We start from the raw sequence: 22,372 nt of genomic DNA, 5'->3' as shown, positions 1-22,372 counted from the left end.
TAAATAAATAAATAAATAAATAAATAAATAAATAAATAAAGTAAACTTTGGCCGGGAATGGTGGCTCATGCCTGTAACCCCAGCACTCTGGGAGGCCGAGGCAGGAAGATCACTTCAGGTCAGGAGTTCAAAACCAGCCTGGTCAACATTGTGAAACCCCATCTCTACTAAAAATACAAAAATGAGCCGAGCATGGTGGCACACACCTATAATCCCAGCTACTCGGGAGGCTGAGGCAGAAGAATCGCTTGAACCCAGGAGGTGGAGCATGAGCTGAGATTACGCCACTGCACTCCAGCCTGGGTGACAAAGTGAGACTGTCTGTCTATCTATCTATCTATCTATCTATCTATCTATCTATCTATCTATCTATCTATCAATCAAAACTTTATTTCTCAACATAAGCTCCAGCAAAGATATCCATCATTTAGTTTATCCCTAAAGAACGGAGGGTCCTGGGAATGTAACCATGTCAATGCGGTCTTTTTAAAATTATTGACTGAAGAAAAATGGGTGCCCTTTAAAGATTTTTTAAGATTAGGAAACAAAAAGAAGTTAAAAGGTGCCAAACCGGGATTTTAAGATGGATGGCTAATGATTTCCCATAGAAACTCTCACAAAATGACCCTTGTTTGATGAGAAAAATGAGTAGGAGGATGATTATGGTAGAGAAGGACTCTGTGCTGAAGCTATCCCAGGCATTTTTCTGCTAAAGTTTGGCTAATGTTCTCAAAACACTCTTATAATATGTAGATGTTATTGTTTTTTGGGTCTCCAGAAAGTCAATAAGCAAAATGTCTTGAGCATCCCCAGAAAAATGTTGCCATGACCTTCGCTCTGGCCCAGTTCACTGTACTTTGACTGGACCACTTCATCTCTTAGCCATTGCTTTGATTGTGCTTTGTCTTCAGTCATGTTCTGTTACAATTTTTTGTCCTGTTACAATTTTTTGAAGAAATGCCTCAGGATCTTGATCCCACTTGTTTACAATTTCCATGGAAAGCTCCGCTCTTGCCTGCAGCTGGTTTATGTACACATCATGGGGGAAGTTTGCTCAACTTTAATTTTTCAGTCAGAATTTTGTAAACTGAACCAATTGAGATGTCTAATGGTGTTGGTTATTTCTTCTGCTGTTAATCATCAGTCCTTTTCAATCAAGACATGAACAAGGTTAATTTTCTTTTTTTGCAAATTGATGTGGATGGGCTGCTACTGTGGACTTAATATTCAACATTGTCTCAACCCTTCTTACAACAAGTAGTCCACTTGAAAACTGTTGATTTCTTTGGGGCATTGTCCTCATAAATATTTTGTAAAGCATCAATGATTTCACCATTCTTTTATCCAAGCTTCATCATAAATTTTTTTTCTTTTTTTTTTTTTGAGACAGAGTCTTGCTCTGTCACCCAGGATGGAGTGCAGTGGTACAATCTCAGGTCACTGAAACCTCCACCTCCAGGGTTCAAGCAATTCTCCTGCTTCAGCCTCACAAGTAGCTGGGACTATAGGCATGTGCCACTGTGCCCGGCTACCGTTTGTATTTTTAGTAGAGATGGGTTTTTGCCATGTTGGCCAGGCTGGTCTCAGATGCCTGACCTGAAGTGATCCATCCGCCTCAGCCTTCCAAAGTGCTAGGATTACAGGTGTGAGCCACTACACCTGAGTCATACATTTTGTGTTTGTTCTTGTTTCAATTTTTGCAGAATTCATGTTGCTCTGATAGGACTTGATATGGTCTGACTCTGTGTCCCCACCCAAATCTCATCTTGAATTGTAAACTGAATTGTAATCCTCATGTGTTAAGGGAGAGACCTCATGGGAGGTGATTTGATCATGGGGTGGGCCCCTCATGCTGCTCTTGTGATAGTGAGTGATTTCTCATGAGATCCAATGGTTTTATAAGGGGCTTTTCCCCTCTTTGCTCTGCACTTCTTTCTTTTGTCACCACATGAAGGATGTTTGTTTCCCCTTCTTCCATGATTGTAAGTTTCTTGAGGCCTCCCTGGTCATGCAGAACTGTGAGTGAATTAAACTACTTTGCTTTATAAATTACCTAGTCTCAGGTATGTCCTTATAGCAGCATGAGAACGGACTAATACAGTAAATTGATACCAAGGTAGTGTGGTGCTGCTGTAAAGATACCGAAAAATGTGGAAGCTACTTTGGTAACAGACAGAGGTTGGAACAGTTTGGAAGGCTCAGAAGAAGACAGGAAAATGTGGCAAAGTTTGGAACTTTCCAGAGACTTGGAGGGCCCAGAAGACAGGAAGTTGTGGGAAAGTGGAACTTCCTAGAGACTAGTTAAATGGCTTTGACCAAAATGCTGATATGGACAATGAAGTCCAGGCTGAGGTGGTCTCAGATAGAGATGAGGAACTTGTTGGGAACTGGAATACAAGTCTTCTTGCTATGCTTTAGCAAAGAGACTGGCAGCATTTTGACCCTGCCCTAGAGATCTGTGAAACTTTGAACTTGAAAGAGATGATTTAGGGTATCTGGAGGAAGAAATTTCTAAGTGGCAAAGCATTCAAGAGGAAGCAGAGCATAAAAGTTTGGAAAATTTGCAGCTTGACAATGCAATAGAAAAGAAAAACCCATTTTCTGGAAAGAAATGTAAGCCTGCTGCAGGAATTTGCGTAAGTAACAAGGAATTGAATGTTAATCACCAGGATAATGGGGAAAATGTCTCTAGGGGATGTCAGAGACCTTCAAGGCAGCTCCTCCCATCACAGGCCTGCAGGACCAGGAGGGAAAAGTGGTTTCATGGGCTGGGCCCAGGGGCCTCTTGCTGTGTGAAGCCTAGGGACTTGGTGTCCTGCATCCCAGCAGCTCCAGCTGTGGCTAAAAGTGCTCAAGGTACAGCTCAAGCTGTGGCTTCGGAAGGTGCAAGTCCCAAGCCTTAGCAGCTTCCACATGGTGTTGAGCCTGCAGGTGCACAGAAGTCAAGAATTGAGGTTTGGAAACCTCTGCCTAGATTTTAGAGGATGTGTGGAAATGCCTAGATGTCCAGGCAGAGGTTTGCTGCAGCAGCAGAGCCCTCATGGAGAGCCTCTTCTAGGGCAGTGTAGAAGGGAAATATGGGGTTGTAGCCCCTACACAGAGTCCCCACTGTGGCACTGCCTAGTGGAGCTGTAAGAAGAGTGCCACTGTCCTCCAGACCCCAGAATGGTAGATCCACCAACAGCTTGCACTATGCACCTGAAAAAGCAGCAGGCATTCAACACCAACCCGTGAAAGCAGCCAGGAGCGGGGCTGTACACTGCAAAGCCACAGGGGTGGAGATGCCCAAGGCTGTGGGAGCCCACCTCTTGCATCAGCATGATCTGGATTTGAGACATGGAGTCAAAAGAGATCATTTTGGAACTTTAGGGTTCAATGACTTCCCCATTAAATTTCAGATTTGCATAGGGCCTATAGCCTCTCTGCTTTGGTCAATTTCTCCCATTTGGGATGGATGTATTTATCCAGTGCCTGTACCCCTAGTTTATCTAGGAAGTAACTTACTTGCTTTTGATTTTACAAGCTCAGAGGTAGAAGGGTCTTACCTTGTCTCAGATCAGACTTTGGATTTTGACTTTTGGGTTAATGCTGAAATGAGTTAAGACTTTGGAGAACTGTTGGGAAGGCATAGTTGTGTTTTGAAATGTGAAAAAGATGAGATTTGGGAGATCGGGGTGGAATGATATAGCCTGGCTCTGTGTCTCCACCTAAATCTCATTTTGAATTGTAATTCCCACATGTTGGGGAAGCTACCTCATGGGAGGTGATTCGATCATGGGGACAGTCCCCCATGCCATTCTCATGACAGGGAGTGAGTTCTCACAAGATCTGATGGTTTTATAAGGCACTTTTCCCAACTTCATTCTGCACTTCTCCCTCCTGCCACCATGTGAAGAAGGACATGTTTGCTTCCCCTTCCACTATGATTGTAAGTTTCCTGAGGCCTCCCCAGTCATGCAGAATTGGGAATCAATTAAACCACTGTTTTTAAAAAATAAATTACCCAGTCTCAGGTATGTCCTTATAGCAGCATGAGAATGGACAAATACAGGGCTTTTTTCAAACTGATGTCTTATCCTTCTTAGTGCATCATACTAGATTCTGTTCAGACATGTTATAACAAGTTAGTAGGAGTTTATTTTGGCACAAAAAATTCAAAATCCATGCATAGTTTTTTCATAATACATATTTTCCATGAATGTTTTGAAGACCCTTTATATATACCACATTTTCTTTATTCATTCATCCATCTATAGACTGTTGGGTGGTTTCTAAATATACTAACTTTTTTTTTTTGAGATGGAGTCTCACTCTGTCACCCAGGTTGCAGTGCAATGGCGCAATCTTGGCTCACTGCAACCTCCGCCTCCCAGGTTCAAGCGATTCTCCTGCCTTAGCCTCCCAAGTAGCTGGGATTACAGGCACCCACCACCACACCTGGCTAATTTCTTGTATTTTTAGTAGAGAGGGGGTTTCACCATGTTAGCTAGGATGGTCTTGATCTCCTGACCTCGTGATCTGCCCACCTCAGCTTCCCAAAGTGCTGGGATTACAGGCGTGAGCCACCACACCTGGCCTAAATATACTAACTTTTTAAAAAGAACATGTAGTCACTTTATAAACAGAAATAAAACAAAGCTATTTCCTTTTTGGAAAAAGATAAAACATACTCCCTCACAAAGCACAGGTAACAAAGAGAAAAGAAAACAGAAGTACATAGGTCTTTAACTTCATTGATCAGCCCCTTCTGCAGGACTCCTGGGAAGTTAACCTACCATGGTGGGTTGAGGAGGAAAGACTGTCCCGAATCCCAAAATCCATGAAGAAATAAGGGTTTCGACTAGTTTTCTAATATAAAATCTAGCAAACCACCTGGAAGCTGAAACTTATTCTAATTTGACCCTTTCACTTTGAATATTGTATTCTGCCTGCTGGCTACTCACCATACTCTCTTCTCTCCTATTTGACACAAACAAACCCATCCAGACAGTCACTGACTTTCACACATGCTGCAATGTGTATGACTAAGGAGTCTGTGAAAGTTTTCCATACTGTAAAGAGGACTCTGTCTCCAAAGAGCTAACACCATTGTAAAATTCCCAGTCACATCTCACCTTTTAGATAAATCTGATGGTGTATTTCTACCATTTTTTTCAATGGCCATACAAGTTTTTAAAAAATGTTTTATTACAGACAATTTCAAATATATACAAAAGTAATAAGCAGAATGGCATAACACAGCCCAATTTCATTTATATTTTACTATGTAACAAGTTACTCCAAATCCATGATGTAAATCAAGAGCCATTATGCTCATAGATTCTGAAGATCAGGATTTGAACAGTACATGGTAGAGATGGCTTCTTTATGCTCCATGATGTCTGGGCTTCCACTGGAAAGACTAGAAATGCTAGTGTAACTTGAATCACTGGGACCAGAATCATCTGGAAGTTTCTTCAGTCTTATGTCTGGTTCCTGGGTGGGACAACTTGAAGGCTGGGCTTGGTTGGGACTATGGGCTGAAACATCCACACATGGTTTGTCCATTTGACTTGAGCTTCTCTCTTCCTTAAATAACTTTTTCCTTTAAAATAACTTCTTCAAAGTTTCTTTAAAATAACTTTTTTCTTTTTTCCCTTTTTTTCTTTTCTTTTTTTCTTTTTTTTTCAAGACATGTGGTCTTGCTATGTTGCCCAGGCTGCTCTTGAACTCTTGGGCTCAAGTGATCCTCCTGCCTTGGCCTCTCAAAGTGTTGAGATTACAGGCATGAGCCACTATGCTCAGCACGATTTGAGCTTCTCATAATATGGCAGCTGGGTTCCCAGACAGAGTATCCTAAAAAGAAGTGTCTGGATAATAACCATGCCAAGAGAATCAAGGTGGGAGCTGCGTGGCCTTTTATAGACTGGCCTCAGATGTCACATTGTGTTATTTGTTTTACTTTATTGATTAAAGCCTGCCTAATATTCACAGGGAAAGGGCATAGATCCTTGCCTTTCTATGGGATGATGGAAAAGTCAAATTACAGACTAACATGGATGGAAAACATTATTGCTACATTTAAAAAATAAAATCTGCCACACCCATCATGTACCCATCACCCAGATTCAATAACTGTTCACTCAGAGTCAATCTTGTTTTATCCATATCTGTACCTACTCCCTTTCTCCCTTGGAAGTTATGTTGAAGCCAATCCTAAACATCATGTCGGTTTACCTATAAATACTTCAGCAGATATCTCTGAAAGACAAGCATACTCGAATAGCCACAATGCCAATTTTCTATCCTTAAAAAATTAACAATAACTTGCTTAATATCATTCAGTATCCAGTCCATGTTTCCTTGATTGCCTCATAAATGGTTTTTAATAAGGTTTATTTGTTTGAGTTGGTATTGAAATAAGGTTATTTCTAGCATTCTTCAATAGGTTCTTTAGTATGAGTTTTTCTTCAGAAGTGAAAACACATTTCACTTCTGTTTTAAACCTCGAGTATCAGACTGAGGATAAAGATTTGTCTCTCCTAGCACACCTAATGCTTTTCCACCTGGTTGCAAATGAAGTAAGTTAATGAAACTCATGTTTCTTATCAATAGCATTTTCCATTTTCTATTCATTTTATAAAATAATGACAAAGTCTAATACGATATTCAAACAATTGAACAATCATGCCTATCTTAGTCTGTTTTATGCTGCTATAACAGCATACCCAAGATTGAGTAATTTATAATGAATAGAAATTGATTTCTCACAATTCTGGGGTTGAGTAGTTCAAGACTGAGAAGCCCACATCTGGCGAGGGCATTTTTTGTTGCATCATCCTATGGCGGGAGGTAGAAGGAGAGGGTGAGAGAATGATTAAAGGAGTCACACTTGTTGTTTTATAACAAGTCCACTCCTACAATAACAGCATTAATCGATTAATAGTCTAATCGCCTCTTAAAGGCCCCACCTCCTAATAGTTACAATGCTGATTAAATTTTAACGTATGTTTTTTTGAGGACACATTCAAACCATAGCAATGCCTGGATCAACTATTCAATTAAAGTTGTAAAAACAATTGCCTATCCAGTTCTTTGGCCATTCCAACATGCACCTTGGCTGAATCTGGATGCTAAGGGTAGCCACTACAAGGCCTTAGTCACCAGTGATAAAGGAGATCTTTCACAAGGAGTGTTTCCTACACAGTCCACTTCCCTTATTAACTCCTTATTTGGAGTCCACAAAATCGAAGGTATTTTTGCCCTACTTCAAAGCACATATTTCTTGAGAGGGCCAAAAAACTGACATCTGGCCAAAAGCCAAGCACACAGCAGAAATATAGTCTACACATAATATCAGGATAGGACACTTTCTCCTAATCTACCCACCCCAATCACTTCTTTATGTTCAACGCACTTGGTAGAATTCTTCCATCTATGCTGTGATGTTATGATATATATTGGTTTTCATTCAGGGTTCCTGGCTCATAACTCTGATAGCCCCTCTTAGAGTCTTTTGTTGTAATGTTGGGTACTTTAGGCTTCAGGGGCAGGCCTCTGACCTTCTCCTGCCCTCCTTTCACCTGCCCCAAGGAAGGACTCTAATGTTTCATAATATAGTTTGGATCTATGTCCCCACCCAAATCTCAGGTCGGATTGTAATCCCCAGTGTTGAAGGTGGTGGCTGGTGGGAGGTGATTGGATCATGGGGCAGTTTCTTATGAATGGGTTATCACGATCCCTTCAGTGCTGTTCTCATGATAGTGAGTGAGTTCTCCTGAGATCTTGTTATTTAAAAGTCTGTAACTCCTCACCAATCTCTCTCTTCCTCCTACTCTAGCCATGTGAAGTGCCTGGCTCCCCCTTTGCCTTCTGCCATGATTGTAAGTTCCCTGAGTCCTCCCCGGAAGCTGATGCTGCTATGCTTCCTGTACAGTCTACAGAACCACAAGACCATCAAACCTCTTTTCTTTATAAATTACTGAGTCTCAGGTGTTTCTTTTTCCCTTTATTTTCTTTTTCATTCTTAGGTATTTCTTTATAGCAGTGTAAGAATGGACTAATACATTCTGCCTTTCTGATTGTGGGTGTTAAGACCCTCTCCAGAGAGACTCCTGCAGTATACCTTGGGGGAGGGAATGCTGACATCCTGAAGTTTCCATAAACACCCAAGAGGACTGCGTTCAGGGAGCTTTCAGATAGCTAAATATGTGAGGGTTCCTGGAGGGTGGCGCCCAGGGAGGGCGTGGAAGCTCTGACCCCTTCCCCGGACCTCACCCTACACATCTCTTCACCTGTATCCTTTGTAATATCCTTTATAATAAACCAATAAATGTAAGTAAGTATCTTTCTGAGTCCTGTGAGCCACTTCAGCAAATTAGTCAAACCCAAAAAGGGGGCCATGGAAACTCCAACTTGAAGCTGGTTGGTGAGAAGTTTCAGAGGCCCAGACCTGGGACTCCTGTGGAAGGGTGAGGCAGTCTTGGGGACTGAGCTCTCAACTTGTGGAATCTGACACTATCGCCAGGTAGATAGTGTCAGAACCGAATTAAAGGACACCCAGCTGGTGTCTGCTGCTTGGTGTGGGGAGGAAAACCACACACACCTGTGGTCACAGAAGTGGTCTTATGTCGATGATTGTTGTGGTTTGAGAGTAGAAGAAAAAGCACAGTTAGAGAGAGAGTTTTCCGTACACACATATGCCCTGTGTTTATACTGTATATACCATTTACAGAGCCTGAGGACAACATAAATAATGTACCCCTCAATTCACTTTATTATGCTTTTTTTGAAATGAGTATAATTAACATCTTGCAGGGCCTTCATATGCCAGAGACAGGTGACCAAACTCGGGCAGTCAGTTCTTTAGGGACTTTCGAATGACCCCTCAGCCTACAGGATAATAATCTAGCTGGTTAGAGTGTATGGTCACTGAGTTTATTTGCTCTTGCTCTAGGGACACTTCCTGCTTTCTCTGGCATCCTCTAGTTCACTTGCTGATACCCAGTACCCAATTGCCCACAGGCACAGAGAGAAATATATATTAATTGTGTGTGTGTGTGTATAAGCTTGTGTGTATAAGCTTATGTGTATATACATGTATGTAGGCATATATATAAGCGTAATTTAAAAAATAGAAACTCTATATCTATAGAGAAATGCACATCCATGTTCTACGACAGGCATCTATATAGCAGAGGAAACAGAACATTTATAGCTTGCCCCTTAAAAATACGAATCTGAGGCCGAGCATGATGGCTCACACCTGTAATCCCAGTACTTTGGGAGGCCAAGGCAGGCAGATTGCTTGAGTCCAGGAGTTCAAGACCAGCCTGGGCAACATGGCAAGACCGTGTCTCTACAAAAAAACACAAAAATTAGCCAGATGTGGTGGCATACGCCTGTGGTCACAGCTACTCTGGAGGCTGTGGCAGGAGGATCATTTCATCTCGAGAGGTGGAGGTTGCAGTGAGCTGAGATCATGCCACTGTATTCCAGTGTGGGTGACAAAGTAAGAGCCTGTCTCAAATAAATAAATAATTTAATTTAAACATTAATCTGATCCTATCACAGCACCTCTTGAAGCCCTTTCAATGGCTTCTCATTGCTCTAAAAGTACTGCAAGGCTCAGCAATGTTTGTTCCTATATCCCCAGCTGCCCCCTTGTTCTCTCTGATCCAGACACCCCAGCCTTCTCTCAGTCCCCTCACTCTCCATGCTCTCACACACCTCAGAACCTTTCCACAGGCCATTCCATTAGCCTTGAATGATTTCCCTCTACCTAGTTGTCTACTCACCTTTCAGATCTTAAGTGTCACATCCTCAATGGCCCCATTCCCCAAATAGAAATTCTCCCTCATACACATGTAAAGCACCATGATCACCTTTGAAGCACCTACCGAACTTGCAATTTCACTTTTGCATGATATTTTAAAATTTATTATTATTATTATTATTATTTTGAAACAGAGTCTGTCTCTGTTGCCTAGGCTGGAGTGCAATGGCGCAATCTTGGATCACTGGAACCTCTGCCTCTCGGGCTCAAGCAATACTCCTGACTCAGCCTCCTGAGTAGCTGGGACCATAGGCACATGCCACCACATCAGCTAATTTTTTGTATTTTGGGCAGAGATGGGGTTTCACTACGTTGCTAATGCTGGTCTTCAATTCTTAGAGTCAAGTGATCCACCTGCCTCAGCAGTGAGATTACAGGTGTGAGCCACCACCAGCCTGTGATTTTTAAAATACCTTCTACTTCCTCAGTAAAACTTCAGAGCACAGGAACCATCCCTCCTTGCTGCTTACAGTTGCCTAGCTCAGTGCTTGGTACATGGTAGGCACCCAATAACGATTTGAATGAATAGATGAATAAATGAATATGTGAAAGCACCTTGTAGAACACCACACATGCAATAGATGTTAACTTCCTTCTTTTCACCATTCAGCAAAAATTTTTGCTTAATTTCTCCTTGCTTTGAAATATAGTTTGATTGGCAAATAATTAAAAGCAAAACTTAACTTTAGAAAGTCATAACCCAATAACTCAAAACAACACATTTGTAACTATTTATTTGCCTGGAGATAACTACAAATGCCTAAAAGTTTGCCTCCATTCAGAGAGTTCTACATTAGAAAAGTCTTAATTTTCTAAACAGACAAGTGATAAGATTATCATTTTCTGAAAATATCCTGAAATCAGTCTGTTGTTTTACAGGTGTTTGTAATTGTTGACCAGATAAACCTTGTGTGAATCCCTAAAAACCCACTGCCAGTATGAAAATCAATCCACAGGCCACATGGAAATGATATCACATTATAATTATTTTTTGTATTTTTATGCATTTATTTTTTATTTATTAATATTCTTTGAGATAGAGTCTCACTTTGTTGCCCAGGCTGGAGTGCAGTGGCATGATCATGGCTCACTCCAATCTCTATCTCCCGGGCTCAAGCAAACTTCCCACCTTAGCCTGTGAAGTAGCTGGTATACAAGTGCATGCCACCACATCCAGCTAATTCAAAAACACTTTTTTTTTAGAGATGGGGTCTTGCTATGTTGCCCTGGCTGGTTTCAAACTCCTGGGCCCAAGCAATTCTCCCTCCTCAGCCTCCCAAAGCACCGGGATTACAGGTATGAGCCACTGCACCTGGCCCTATAATTAATAAAGGGTTGACATAAACTTTCTAGTTCATTTAAAGTTTTTTATCTCTAAATCACTGTCATCACATAATTTGTGAGTCCGTAAATCTGGGTGAGATAGTGGAAAAACTCTGGGCTTGAAATCAGAAAGCTGTAAACCTACTTTACAAGGTTATTGCAAAGATTAAGTGGGGGTAATAATTTTGTTAAAAATAATCTCTCATCTGTTAAACACATACCTCACGTTGTAGATGGAGCTAACTCTGTTACATTATTATCAATTAATTCTTTAAAAAAAGACTATGGGCCAGGCATGGTGGCTCATACCTATAATCCCAGCACTTTGGGAGGCCGAAGTGGGTGGATCTCTGAGCTCAGGAGTTTGAGACCAGCCTGGGCAACATGGAGAAATCCCATCTCTACCAAAAATGCAAAAAATTAACAGGGCATAGTGGGGCACACCTGTGGTCCCAGCTACTTGGGAGGCTGAGGTGGGAGGATTGCTTGAGTGTGGGAGGTGGAGGTTTCAGTGAGCCAAGATCACACCACTGTATTCCAACCTGGGTGACAGAGTGAGACTCTGCCTCAAAAAACAACAACAACAACAAAAACTTATGAAATATGTATTATTACCCTACTATGCAGATGAAGAAATTGAGGCTCTTGGAGATTGACAATCTGGCCCAAGATTGTACATCCCATCAAGCTGCAGGGCTAAGATGCATGAAAAAGGGCTCTAGCTAGGATGTATGTAGCTGTAACTTGCTATAAAAATTAAGATGTCTTATTACGAAATATCTCTGAAATGACAGTTCCTATTAATATTCCTATATGTTCCTCCTTCCTATGTATCCATATCAGACATCCTTATCATCCTTATCAGATATTGTAAATCAAACCAAATTAGAGGCAGGGAGGAGCCTAATCTCAGCCATCAGACCATCATGTGTGCAAATTGCTTCTCTGCCCCCTTGTTTTTGTTTTCCCAGTTTCTTTTTCTTCTTTCTCCCTGCCTTCCTTCCTTCCTTCCTTCCTTCCTTCCTTCCTTCCTTCCTTTCTTCCTTTCTTTCTTTTTTTTTTTGACAGGGTCTTGATCTGTCTCCCAGTGTGCAGCAGCGTGATCTTGGCTCACTGCAATCTCTGCCTGCCATGTGATTCTTATGTCTCAGTCTCCTAAGTAGCTTGGATTATAGGTCTACACACCACTCCTGGCTACGCCATGTTGCCCAGGCTGGTCTTGACCTCCTGGGCTCTAGTGATCTGCCCACCTTGGCCTCCCAAAGTGCTGGGATTACAGGTGTGAGCCATCACACCCGGCCCCCAGTTTCCATATTAGTAACTCCCATGTAGACCACAAGGATGCACCATTTAGAAAACTTGCAATGGTCCACTTTTCAAATCACCCAAATATGTTAAAGAAATTGGTATGACTGTTGACTCACAACAGGAGGCAGGGGCATGGGGTGGGGTGTAAGATTAATGTCGTGACAAATGTGGAAAAGAAACTTCTCCTGTTTTTCCAACTCCATCTCTGCTACCATATTATTACACTCTTCTGGTAGTGTGGTGTTTATGTGTGAATTTTTTTTCTTATATATACAGTAATTGTAGGATATAAACCTGATTCCAGTTGCAAACTTCACTATGAGCTTAGCTTTTAAGTTGCTTAAGAATAGTTGGATCTATGCAAATAATGATAATTATTATTATCTGAAGAGAGTGGCTCATTTTGTCACCCAGGCTGGAGTGCAGTGGTGTGATTAAGGATCACTGCAACCTCCACCTCCCAGGCTCAAATAAACCTCCCACCTCAGCCTCCCAAGTAGCTGGGAATACAGGCACGGCCCACCATGTCCGGCTAATTTTTTGTATTTTTTGTAGAGATGGGGTTTCATCATGTTGCCCAGGCTGGTCTTGAATTCCTGGGCTCAAGCAATCCTCCAACCTTGGCCTCCCAAAATGCTGGCATCACAGGCATGATGGCATCACTGGCATCACATGCCATGCCTGGCCTGATTTATGCAAATTTTCAAAATAATCAATTTTTATTTGTTGCTTTATTGGTGGTACAATCTCCAGTGGAAAAATCTAAGGGTTTTGGTGTTATTTGCTTACTCAACCAATATTTATTAGACTCTTACTAAGCACCAAGCATGGTCACATGCCTGAGCTGTGGCTAGCACAGTGTATAAGACAAACTTAATCTCTGTTTTCGTGGAGCATATAATCTAGTAGATGAAGCCTATGTTGAGCAACATCACAATACTAACAAATTGAGGATGCTATGAGAGTGTCTAACAAATTGAGTGTAACAAATTGAGGATGCTATGACAGTGTGCCATGGGGACTTCAGCCACCTGGGGATTGAGAGAAAGCTTCCTTGAGGGAAGGTACATTTCACCTGAGACACACTGCCGTCTGCTCTAGGTTTTGGGTTTTGTAACTGCATTCACATCCTGATTCTGACACTTCACCCAGTTATTGTCTCAGAGCTTGGGTCCGCAGGTGTAAAACAAGGACAGTATGAACCTTGGCAGGGTTGTGAGAAGGGGAGAGAACACAAGTAAAGCACCTGTATCAGGCATACAGTAGGCATTAAGTGTGCAATGCTTGCTATGATTATACATCATTGTAAGCGTCAAGAGAAAGTTGAAGAAAAGTCTGACCAACAGCGAAAGATAAATGTGCAGAGGAGAAATTTGTCAAAGTTTCCAAATTCAGGGGCAGTCCATATTCCACATTTTGTTTGGGGGCTTCAGGTCCTGAGTTCCAGACATTGGAGCAATTAACAGTTTAAGATTGCTAAATATTGTCTTCATGAGAAGTTGATAAGGAATTTTGGGTGGTTGATCTCTTTCTAGCAGCAGTTTAGCGTATGCTGAGGCCAGATTTTTTCAAGCAAAAGTAAAATACCTAAGAAACTGCCTGGCCAGAGGACAATCAGATTTTGGCTGGCTCAAGTGACAAGCGTTTATAAGCTAGATGGGAGAGGAAGGGATGAATACTCCATTGGAGGTTTTACTCGAGGGTCAGAGGGAGACCCGGCGCCACCAGAATGGGACCTGGAAGTGGGAAACGCTGGGTTCCCACGAGAGCGCGCAGAACACGTGCGTCAGGAAGCCTGCTCGGGAATGCCCAGCGCTGCTCCCCGGGCGCTCCTCCCCAGGCCTCCTGGGCGCTTGGATCCCGGCCATCTCCTCACCCTTCAAGTGGGTGTGGGTGATTTCGTAAGTGAACGTGACCGCCACCGAGGGGAAAACGAGCAAGGAAGTAGGAGACAGCCGGGCAGGCGGGGCGGGGTTGGATTGGGAACAGTGGGAGGGATGCAGAAGAGGAGTGGGAGGGATGGAGGGCGCAGTGGGAGGGGTGAGTAGGCGTAACGGGGCGGAGGAAAGGAGAAAAGGGCGCTGGGGCGCCGCGGGAGGAAGTGCTCCAGTGCTCGACTCTCCGCTGCGCGGCCGCTGGCGGAGGGGAGCTGCCAGGTGAGCCTAAGATGCTGCTGCGCTCGAAGCCTGCGCTGCCGCCGCCGCCGCCGCTGCTGCTGCTGCTCTTGGGGCCGCTGGCTCCCCTCTCCCCGGGCGTCCTGGCCGGACCTGCGCAAGCACAGGACGTCGTGGACCTGGACTTCTTCACCCAGCAGCCGCTGCACCTGGTGAGCCCCTCGTTCCTGTCGGTCACCATCGACGCCAACCTGGCCACGGACCCGCGGTTCCTCATCTTCCTGGGGTAAGCGCCAGCCTCCTGGTCCTGTACCCTCTCCTGTCCTCCTGACACCTATGTCTGCCCCGCCAGCCACTCTCTTTTTGCGCGGAAACAACTTCACACCGGAACCTCCCCGCCTGCCTCTCCCCACCCCACTTCCCGCCTCTCATTCTCCCTCTCCCTCCCTTACTCTCTGACCCCAAACCTCTTTTTGGGGGGTATCATTTAAAAAATAGATTTAGGGGTTACAAGTGCAGTTCTGTTCCATGGGTATATTGCATTGTGGTGACATCTGGGCTCTTAGTGTAACTGTCACCTGAATGGTGTACGTTGTATCTAATAGGCAATTTCTCATCCCTCATCCCTCTCCCACCCTCCCCACCTTTTGGAGTCTCCAGTGTCTACTATTCCACTAAGTCCGTGTGTACACATTTTTCGCGCCCACTCTAAATGAGCCTTTTTGTTTCATTCATTCTGTAAGTATTGAGTAAGCACCACCTAAGGTCAGGTATAAGTGGAAATTTGAAAAAAGAAACTGCCCACTTGCCCCAGTACTTCCCTCGCCAGGAGGAGGGAAACTGGGCAGGTGCACCTGGAGGCCTGTGAATGCTTGAATTGCTGTGCAGTGTAGGACAAGTAAGATTGTGCATAGGCTTCTGTCTTTTAAACTCTGTTAGGAGATTTCTTTTTTTCTTTTCTTTTTCTTTTTCTTTTCTTTCTTTTTTTTTTTTTTTTTTTTTTTTTGGCAGCTGCAAAGGGCATCTAGAACAAGAATAAAAATCTAAATATTCAATAAATGAGACCTAGGAGACTACTTCAGTGACTCACAAAGTCCTAATAAAAAGATGTCTCTCCAAAATGGGGCTGCGAAATGTGGTGCTGCCTTATCAACTCCAAGTTTTGTTCTTGCCTGAGAAAGAAGGAACCTGATGCAGGTTCAAGCCTTCTGCCCTATAGCTGTTAGGGAATATGGGTAAGTTTAGAACTCAATTTAGAATCCAATCCTTAGCTAGGTGCGGTGCCTGTAATGCCAGCACTTTGGGAGGCTGAGACAAGAGGATTGCTTGAGTCCAGGAGATCAAGACCAGCCTAGGCAATGTGGCGAAGCCCCATCTCTACAAAAAATTTAAAAATCAGCCAGATGTGGTGGTGTGTGCCTGAAGTCCTAGCTACTCAAGAGGCTGATACAGGAGAATTGCTTGAGCCCCACTGGTCAAAGCTGCAGTGAGCTGAGAGTGAGACTGTGTCTCACAAAAATCATCCATTTCTTGAGGATGTGGTCAAAGGTCATCATAGTCCATTTTCCCTTCAAACATTCCTTGGACTACAACCCTCCTCATTTCTGCATAATCCTGATATCTTCTATATTTTTGCCTTTTTCTTCATATTTTATAATTTCATATGACTGGGAGACTAAGATCCATGACTCCAAGATGGGGAGCTACAGCGACAATCCCAGGTCTTCTGGTCTCTTATTTAGGCCCTGGGAGCCTCCAGAGTTGGCCACATCTTGACCAGCCCAGATGGAGGGAATGATCACCACTATCTCACCTCTGTGTTAAATACCTAGGTGCTGTCCTCCCTGAGCCCACACGATAGTTGCCAGTGCTAATTTAATGGGTAGTGTACTGGTTAAGAGATGGACAGACCGTCCTGGCTTGACTCTCAGCTCTGGCAAAGATGAGTGGCTTGGTTTTTCCATGTCTCTTGGCCACACCAACCTTGATTTCTTCCACTGTAAAATGGAATTTCTCAAGCTTGCCTCAAGGATTATTGCCCAAAGATTTGATGATATGGTAAGAGCTTCACAGTGTTTGGCCCATAGTAAGTGTTTGACATTCAAATGAATTATTTCTTCCTAGGACATGGTGAGCATTTGGTAGCCATTCACCAGTTTTCTGTTTTCTTTGGATCATAGTTAACCGCTCCTTTCCCTTGTGGCACTAGAATTTTCTGGTGGGGAAGAATCCTCACTTTTTGCTCTTCCTTTTAAGGATAGGAAGCTGATACTAGGCAGCAACTAGTTGGGGGATAGGAAGATTACTCCAGAGAAATACTGAACCACAGGGCTCCAGATCTCAGGACCCTGGTCTTAGCTTGCTGGAGTGTGGGGCAGTGGGTGGGTGGGTGAGGGGGCGGGTTTACTGAAAACGTGTGTGAAGTAGATGTCCATTTACCGAAATGTGAGGACCCAAGGCCTCTTCTACTGCTGTAGCCAGCATATTCCCCAACCTCTCCCCAAGAAAGGACAGACGTGGGTTCACCTCTGGAGTAACAGGTCCTAAAGAAAAAACATACAGTATGACTTCCAGGGTCTGGGCCTGATCACCCAGCAGTCAAAGCTCCCCGCAATTGACTGACACCCCTCTAACACGTAGAACTTCCAATCTGCAACTTAGTGAGGATGATACCTTTATTCTTCTTAAATACATCTCTTCATTTCCCAGAGCACCCTTTTTCCCCCCTCCTCTGCACCTTTTTGTTAAACACTGGAGTATAATGAAATACCAAGAGAGCATAACGTGTGATGCATAAAACTTTCTTTCTGGTTTACAAGACAGTTTATTCTTGTCTATACGTGCTTCTCTCCAAGGCTGGCTTCTGTCTAAAAGAGGCAGGAACCCCTCTCCTCATCTAAGACCTAGCTTCTAAATCGGAGTGTGAGGGTCCATCTCCCCAGGAGGGGCACAGGGCCCAAGCAGCCCAGCCATCTCAGAAGACAACACTAAGCTTTGTATGGGTCCACAGTAGAGGAGAGTAAGACGCCTGTTGTTTAATTTATTACAGTTCCTCAAAAGTGAAGATGTGTGGGCGGGATGGCAAGAGCTGAGCAGACAAAAGCTGAAGGAATAAGGAAAGAGAGGAGGACACAAACAGCTGACACTTCCTCAGTTCTTGTCATTTGCCTGGCTCTGTTCTAAGCACCTTCTAGGTATTAATCCATTTAGTCTTGGCTACAACACTATGAGGTTGTATCATCCCCATTTTATCATCCCGTTTTAAAATGAAGAAATTGAGGCTCAGGGAGATTAAGTAACTTGGCTGCCGTTTGAAACTAGACTCTGATCATATGAGATAATAATGCCCATAAAAAGGGAAAGCAGATTATATTTTTTAAAGGAAAGAGAGTAGGATATGGTAGAAAAAGATTGTTTGGAAAGGAATTGAGATATTGATATAATGAAAAGAAGCATTCACATGAGAGTAACAGTTTCAGGGCCCAACCCTTCATCTAAGGTACTTCAAAGAGGCCTAAGCAAACTTAGTCATATGGTGTGGTTCTAGCCTCCATGAAGGCAAATACGTTGTGTACAGCCCAACTGCACACAAAACTGAAATACCAATGATAGAGCAATCTAAAATTTAAAAAATAGAACTTTCAATTTGTCGTCTTCCCAGAGGGACTTAATCAAGAAACCAATCAAAATACTTCCTAAGCCCAACTGTGTGCAGAACTCCAAAGAGAGCCTGGCCCTGAATCAACACTGTCCAATGGAAATATAATATGATGTGGGCCTCATATGCAAGGTCATATGTAATTTTAAATTTTCTAGTAGCCATATTAAAAAGGTAAAAGGAAACAAGTGAAATTAATTTAATAATTTTATTTAGTTCAATATATCCGAAATGTTTTCTCAGCATATAATCAATATAAAAATATTAATGAGATATTTATTATTCCTTTCCTCAAACCAATTCTCCATAATCTGGCATGTATTACTTATCGCACTTCTCAGAGTATATTTCTTTTTTTTTTTTCCAAGACAGTTTTGCTCTTGTCACCCAAGCTGGAGTACAACGGCATTACCTTGGCTCACCGCAACCTCTGCCTCCCAGGTTCAAGTTATTCTCCTGCCTCAGTCTCCCAAGTAGCTGGGACTAGAGGTGTATGCCACCACGCCTGATTAATTGTGTATTTTTAATAGAGACAAGATTTCACCATGTTGGCCAGGCTAGTCTCGAACTCCTGACCTCAGGTGATCTGCCCACCTCGGCCTCCCAAAGGTTTGGGATTACAGGCATGAGCCACTGCACCTGGCCTCAGATTAACTATGTTTCAAGCACTCAGTAGCCACATGTAGTTAGTGCTATGGTAGTGGACAGTACAGATCTGCATTTCAGTTAAGACACATATGCAAGCATAGTTCACTAATGCACGGTAAAAAAAAAAAAAGTATAGTGCTGAGTTAGTGGTAGAAATCCTAACTACTGCAGAGCAAAAGTGGTACGAACAGCAATCTCAGTGATAATGCAACCAACCATGTTTGCTTTTCATTGCAATTTGCTTATTTTCCTTCAGCAAAGTTTATCTCTTTTTGCCAATTCAATAAATATTTACTGATAAAAACTTTCAATATTAGATTCTTGCATCTTTGTAGACAGAGTTGCTTTTCCCATTTGGAAAATTACTTATCAATGTAAACACATGTTTTGATAACCAGTGTTGGAAAGAGGCGCAGACCCCCCATGTGCCTACTGATGGCAGAAATATCCACGGCCAAAGGGAAACAAAGGGCTGGGGGCAATCACACACCTCATGTCTCCTAACTCCTGGGAAGTGCTGTCCCTCTGATTGAGCTCTTATCATCCCTTCCCCACTAACCCTATCCACTGTGCCCTGGAGCCCTTTGCGGGGTAACCCTGCTCTGTCCTCCTCACAGAATATCTCCTGTACCTCCTTGTCCAAGCTACAGCTTGGTTCTTCTCTGAAGACACCGTCTTCCCTGTAGCCCTTTTGAGTAGTGGCTGCACATTCTCCCATAGTCCAGTTCTTTTCCCGTTCTCCAGTCCGGCTTCTGGATGACAGCCCACTAGTTTGAACTCCACACTGCTGTAGTTCAAATCTCTTTTGATTTGTTACCTTGGGCAAATTACCTCCTTTTGTTCAGATTCCTTGTTTGTAAAATGACGATAATAATGCCATTTGCTTCATTGGGTTGTTTTGAAATTAAGTGAAAGAAGGCAGGTCAGTTCCCTACACACTCAGTACAGACTAGGCTGATGAGCATTACGGATGATGCCATGATGCAGTGTGTGGTTCCTCATCTCCACATCCGGCTCTCATCCAGTGCTCCTGCTCACGGCACTCTGTCCTCCTCTTACTTACTCCCCCTTATTAACTGAAGACTGGCACTGATCTCACAGTTTCCTCTCCACTTCTAAGTCTCACCATCATCCTAGATGACTTCAAGTCACCTAGATAAACTGTCTCAGTTTCTTCACTCTCACATTTTTTCATATGTTGTAACAGATAATGTTACACTCAAGTTGTAACAGAACCAGCTTGTCCAGCTCATGAAATGTATGCGTTTCCTCTCAACTCTGTATTCAGTGACATCCTGTGGGTATCTGCAAATCAGACAGTGATTTGCACTGGTGAGAATATTTACCATGGAAACTGGCAAATACTAAAAAGCAGGGCACCTTTTTTTCTGAGAGCCAGACCACAGCTCCTCTACTCCGTAGCACCCATCATAACAATTTTTAAATACCTCCACTGAACAGCTTCCTCCTGTCTCTACTTCTTCCATATCTGATTTGAGCTTCTTAATTTATCACGTGAACCACTTTTGTGATAATAACCCCAAATCCCTGTTCCATTGTTCTTCCAGCTAAAATCCTAAAATCCTAAACCTGATTTAGTCCAAGCGTATTTTCTCTCTTTGGAATCTACAGGGTGGCCCAAAAATGTGGAAATTGAAATATATTACTTATTGATTTTAATGCATATTAATAAGCCATTTTAATGCCTCATTTCCAGTCTCAGTGGCCAACCTGTATAGCTGGGCTAGTGAGCTCTGGGGGAGTGGACAGTTTCCCAGCCACATAGACTGACGTTGCACCAAACATTTTTTTAGCTTCCAGACTTCCCTGGCCCTTAGTGTTACCCTTAACTCTCCATTTCTCTGCCTTTCGCATTGTCTACTTTTTAAAAATCTCTGACTCCACCTTCACCTTATCATTCTTAGCACATCACCATACTTCTGCTTCCCAAAGAAAATGAGCAATTACTTCCTTTTCCTTTTCCTCCTGTCATCAAATCTGCAGACATGTCATGCCTAAGTCCAGCTTTCCTCCTTTCTCTGATCTCAGTCCGCTTCTTCCAGTTCTGCTCTGAATCCCGTCCCCTCCCCAACCCCCAAGGACTTTGCTCTGTCAGTCACCTCTTCCCTCTCCTGTATCTTCAACCCCTCCCTTTTTACTGGCATCTTCCTCGCAGCATAGAAGCATCCCCAAGCCTTTCCCATCTCAATCACCTCCTCGCGCACTGTCTCTGCAGAAACCACTCCGTTTCTGCCCTCCCCTGGGCAGCCAGTTCTTGCTGTTCCGCCCGCATGATGCCACCATTGTTATGTCACTGAAATCAATCTCTCTGACATCATCAATGGCCTTCCTGTGTTGGGAAACCTAATAAATACTTTATCTTATTTGGTCTTTGTTATGGGTTGAATGAGGTCACCCAAAATCCATATTAGAAGTCCTAACCCCCAGTACCTCAGAATGTGACTTTATTTGGGAATAGGGTCATTGCAGATGTTATTAGTTAGGATGAGGTCATACTGGAATGTGGTGGACTCCTCTTCTAATATGACTGATGTCCTTATAACAAGAAATTTGGAGACATACACACACATAGGGAGAATACCATGTGATGACAGGAGTTACAGAGTTGGAGTCAAAAAGCTATGGGAACTCAGGAGAAAGACCTGGAACAAATCCTTTCTTGTGCCTTCAGAGGGAGTATGGCCCTGCCACTGGCTTCATTTCAACTTTTTGGCTTTTCAGAACTGTAAGACAATACATTTCTGTTGTTCGAACCAATTAGTTTACAGTAACTCTGCCACTGCGGCCCTAACAAACTAGTACAGTCTCTTGGAGGCATTTGGCAAGGTTGACAATGGAAGCACTTTCTTACCTCTTTAGGTCTGTCGCCTTTCTAGGAGGGGAGTGTTCTCTAACAATTCCTCTCCGTCTCTCTCTCTAGCTTGTCTTAAACATTAGTGTTCCTCAGACTTCTGACCTACGCCTTTTTTTCACTTCACGTATTCCCCGCGTGGTCTCACCCACTTCCGGAAATTACTTAAATTACTGGTCATGCAGGGCTATGCTGGAAACTATTTAACAACTGGCTCTCTGGGAGAAGGGGAGACTGGTTGATGGGTTTTGCTGATTTCTGTAGTGTAAATACTCCCTCCATAGCCGGTTCCAAACTGTCAACAGTTTAACAACAGGCTCACAAAATTTCTCCAGATTTAACATTTGGCTTTCACAGGCCGACAACGTGGTACAGCCGACTCCAGCACACCTCTGCTTTCGTGTCAGAGAGAAGTAACTTATTTTTGTACAAAAGGTAAAATAAAAACACCTGCAGCGCCCCCCCTTTTTTTTTTTCTTTAACAAACTGCTCTAGAAATAGAACAGCTACAGCTTCTTTCATGCGTTCCTCTGTTATTTCCACGTCACTCTGGTAGTGGGATCATTTTTCCTTTATTTTTCTTGTATATGATTGAGATACTGTACCTTTGATCAATTTTAGTTTTGTGGCATATT

General features: G+C 43.1%; 1 protein-coding gene across 2 annotated transcripts in view; it reads left to right on the top strand.

The window, feature by feature from the left end:
• Nucleotides 1-14,525: 14,525 nt before the first annotated feature.
• The window catches only part of LOC105496865 (heparanase), a 43,787-nt gene continuing 35,940 nt past the window's right edge, over nt 14,526-22,372 (top strand). The window contains exon 1 of one of the 2 annotated variants that reach the window (XM_071093598.1): nt 14,526-14,845. In XM_071093598.1, coding sequence (XP_070949699.1) covers nt 14,613-14,845 — 233 coding nt within the window. In that variant the 5' untranslated portion in view covers nt 14,526-14,612. Of the gene's footprint in view, nt 14,846-21,318; nt 21,612-22,372 lie in introns of those variants that run through there. The other variant, XM_071093599.1, reaches the window with a different exon arrangement.

Source organism: Macaca nemestrina, chromosome 3 (assembly GCF_043159975.1).
Source record: "Macaca nemestrina isolate mMacNem1 chromosome 3, mMacNem.hap1, whole genome shotgun sequence".
Taxonomy (NCBI): Eukaryota; Metazoa; Chordata; class Mammalia; order Primates; family Cercopithecidae; genus Macaca; species Macaca nemestrina.
This window is presented reverse-complemented; position numbering and strand designations above follow the sequence as displayed.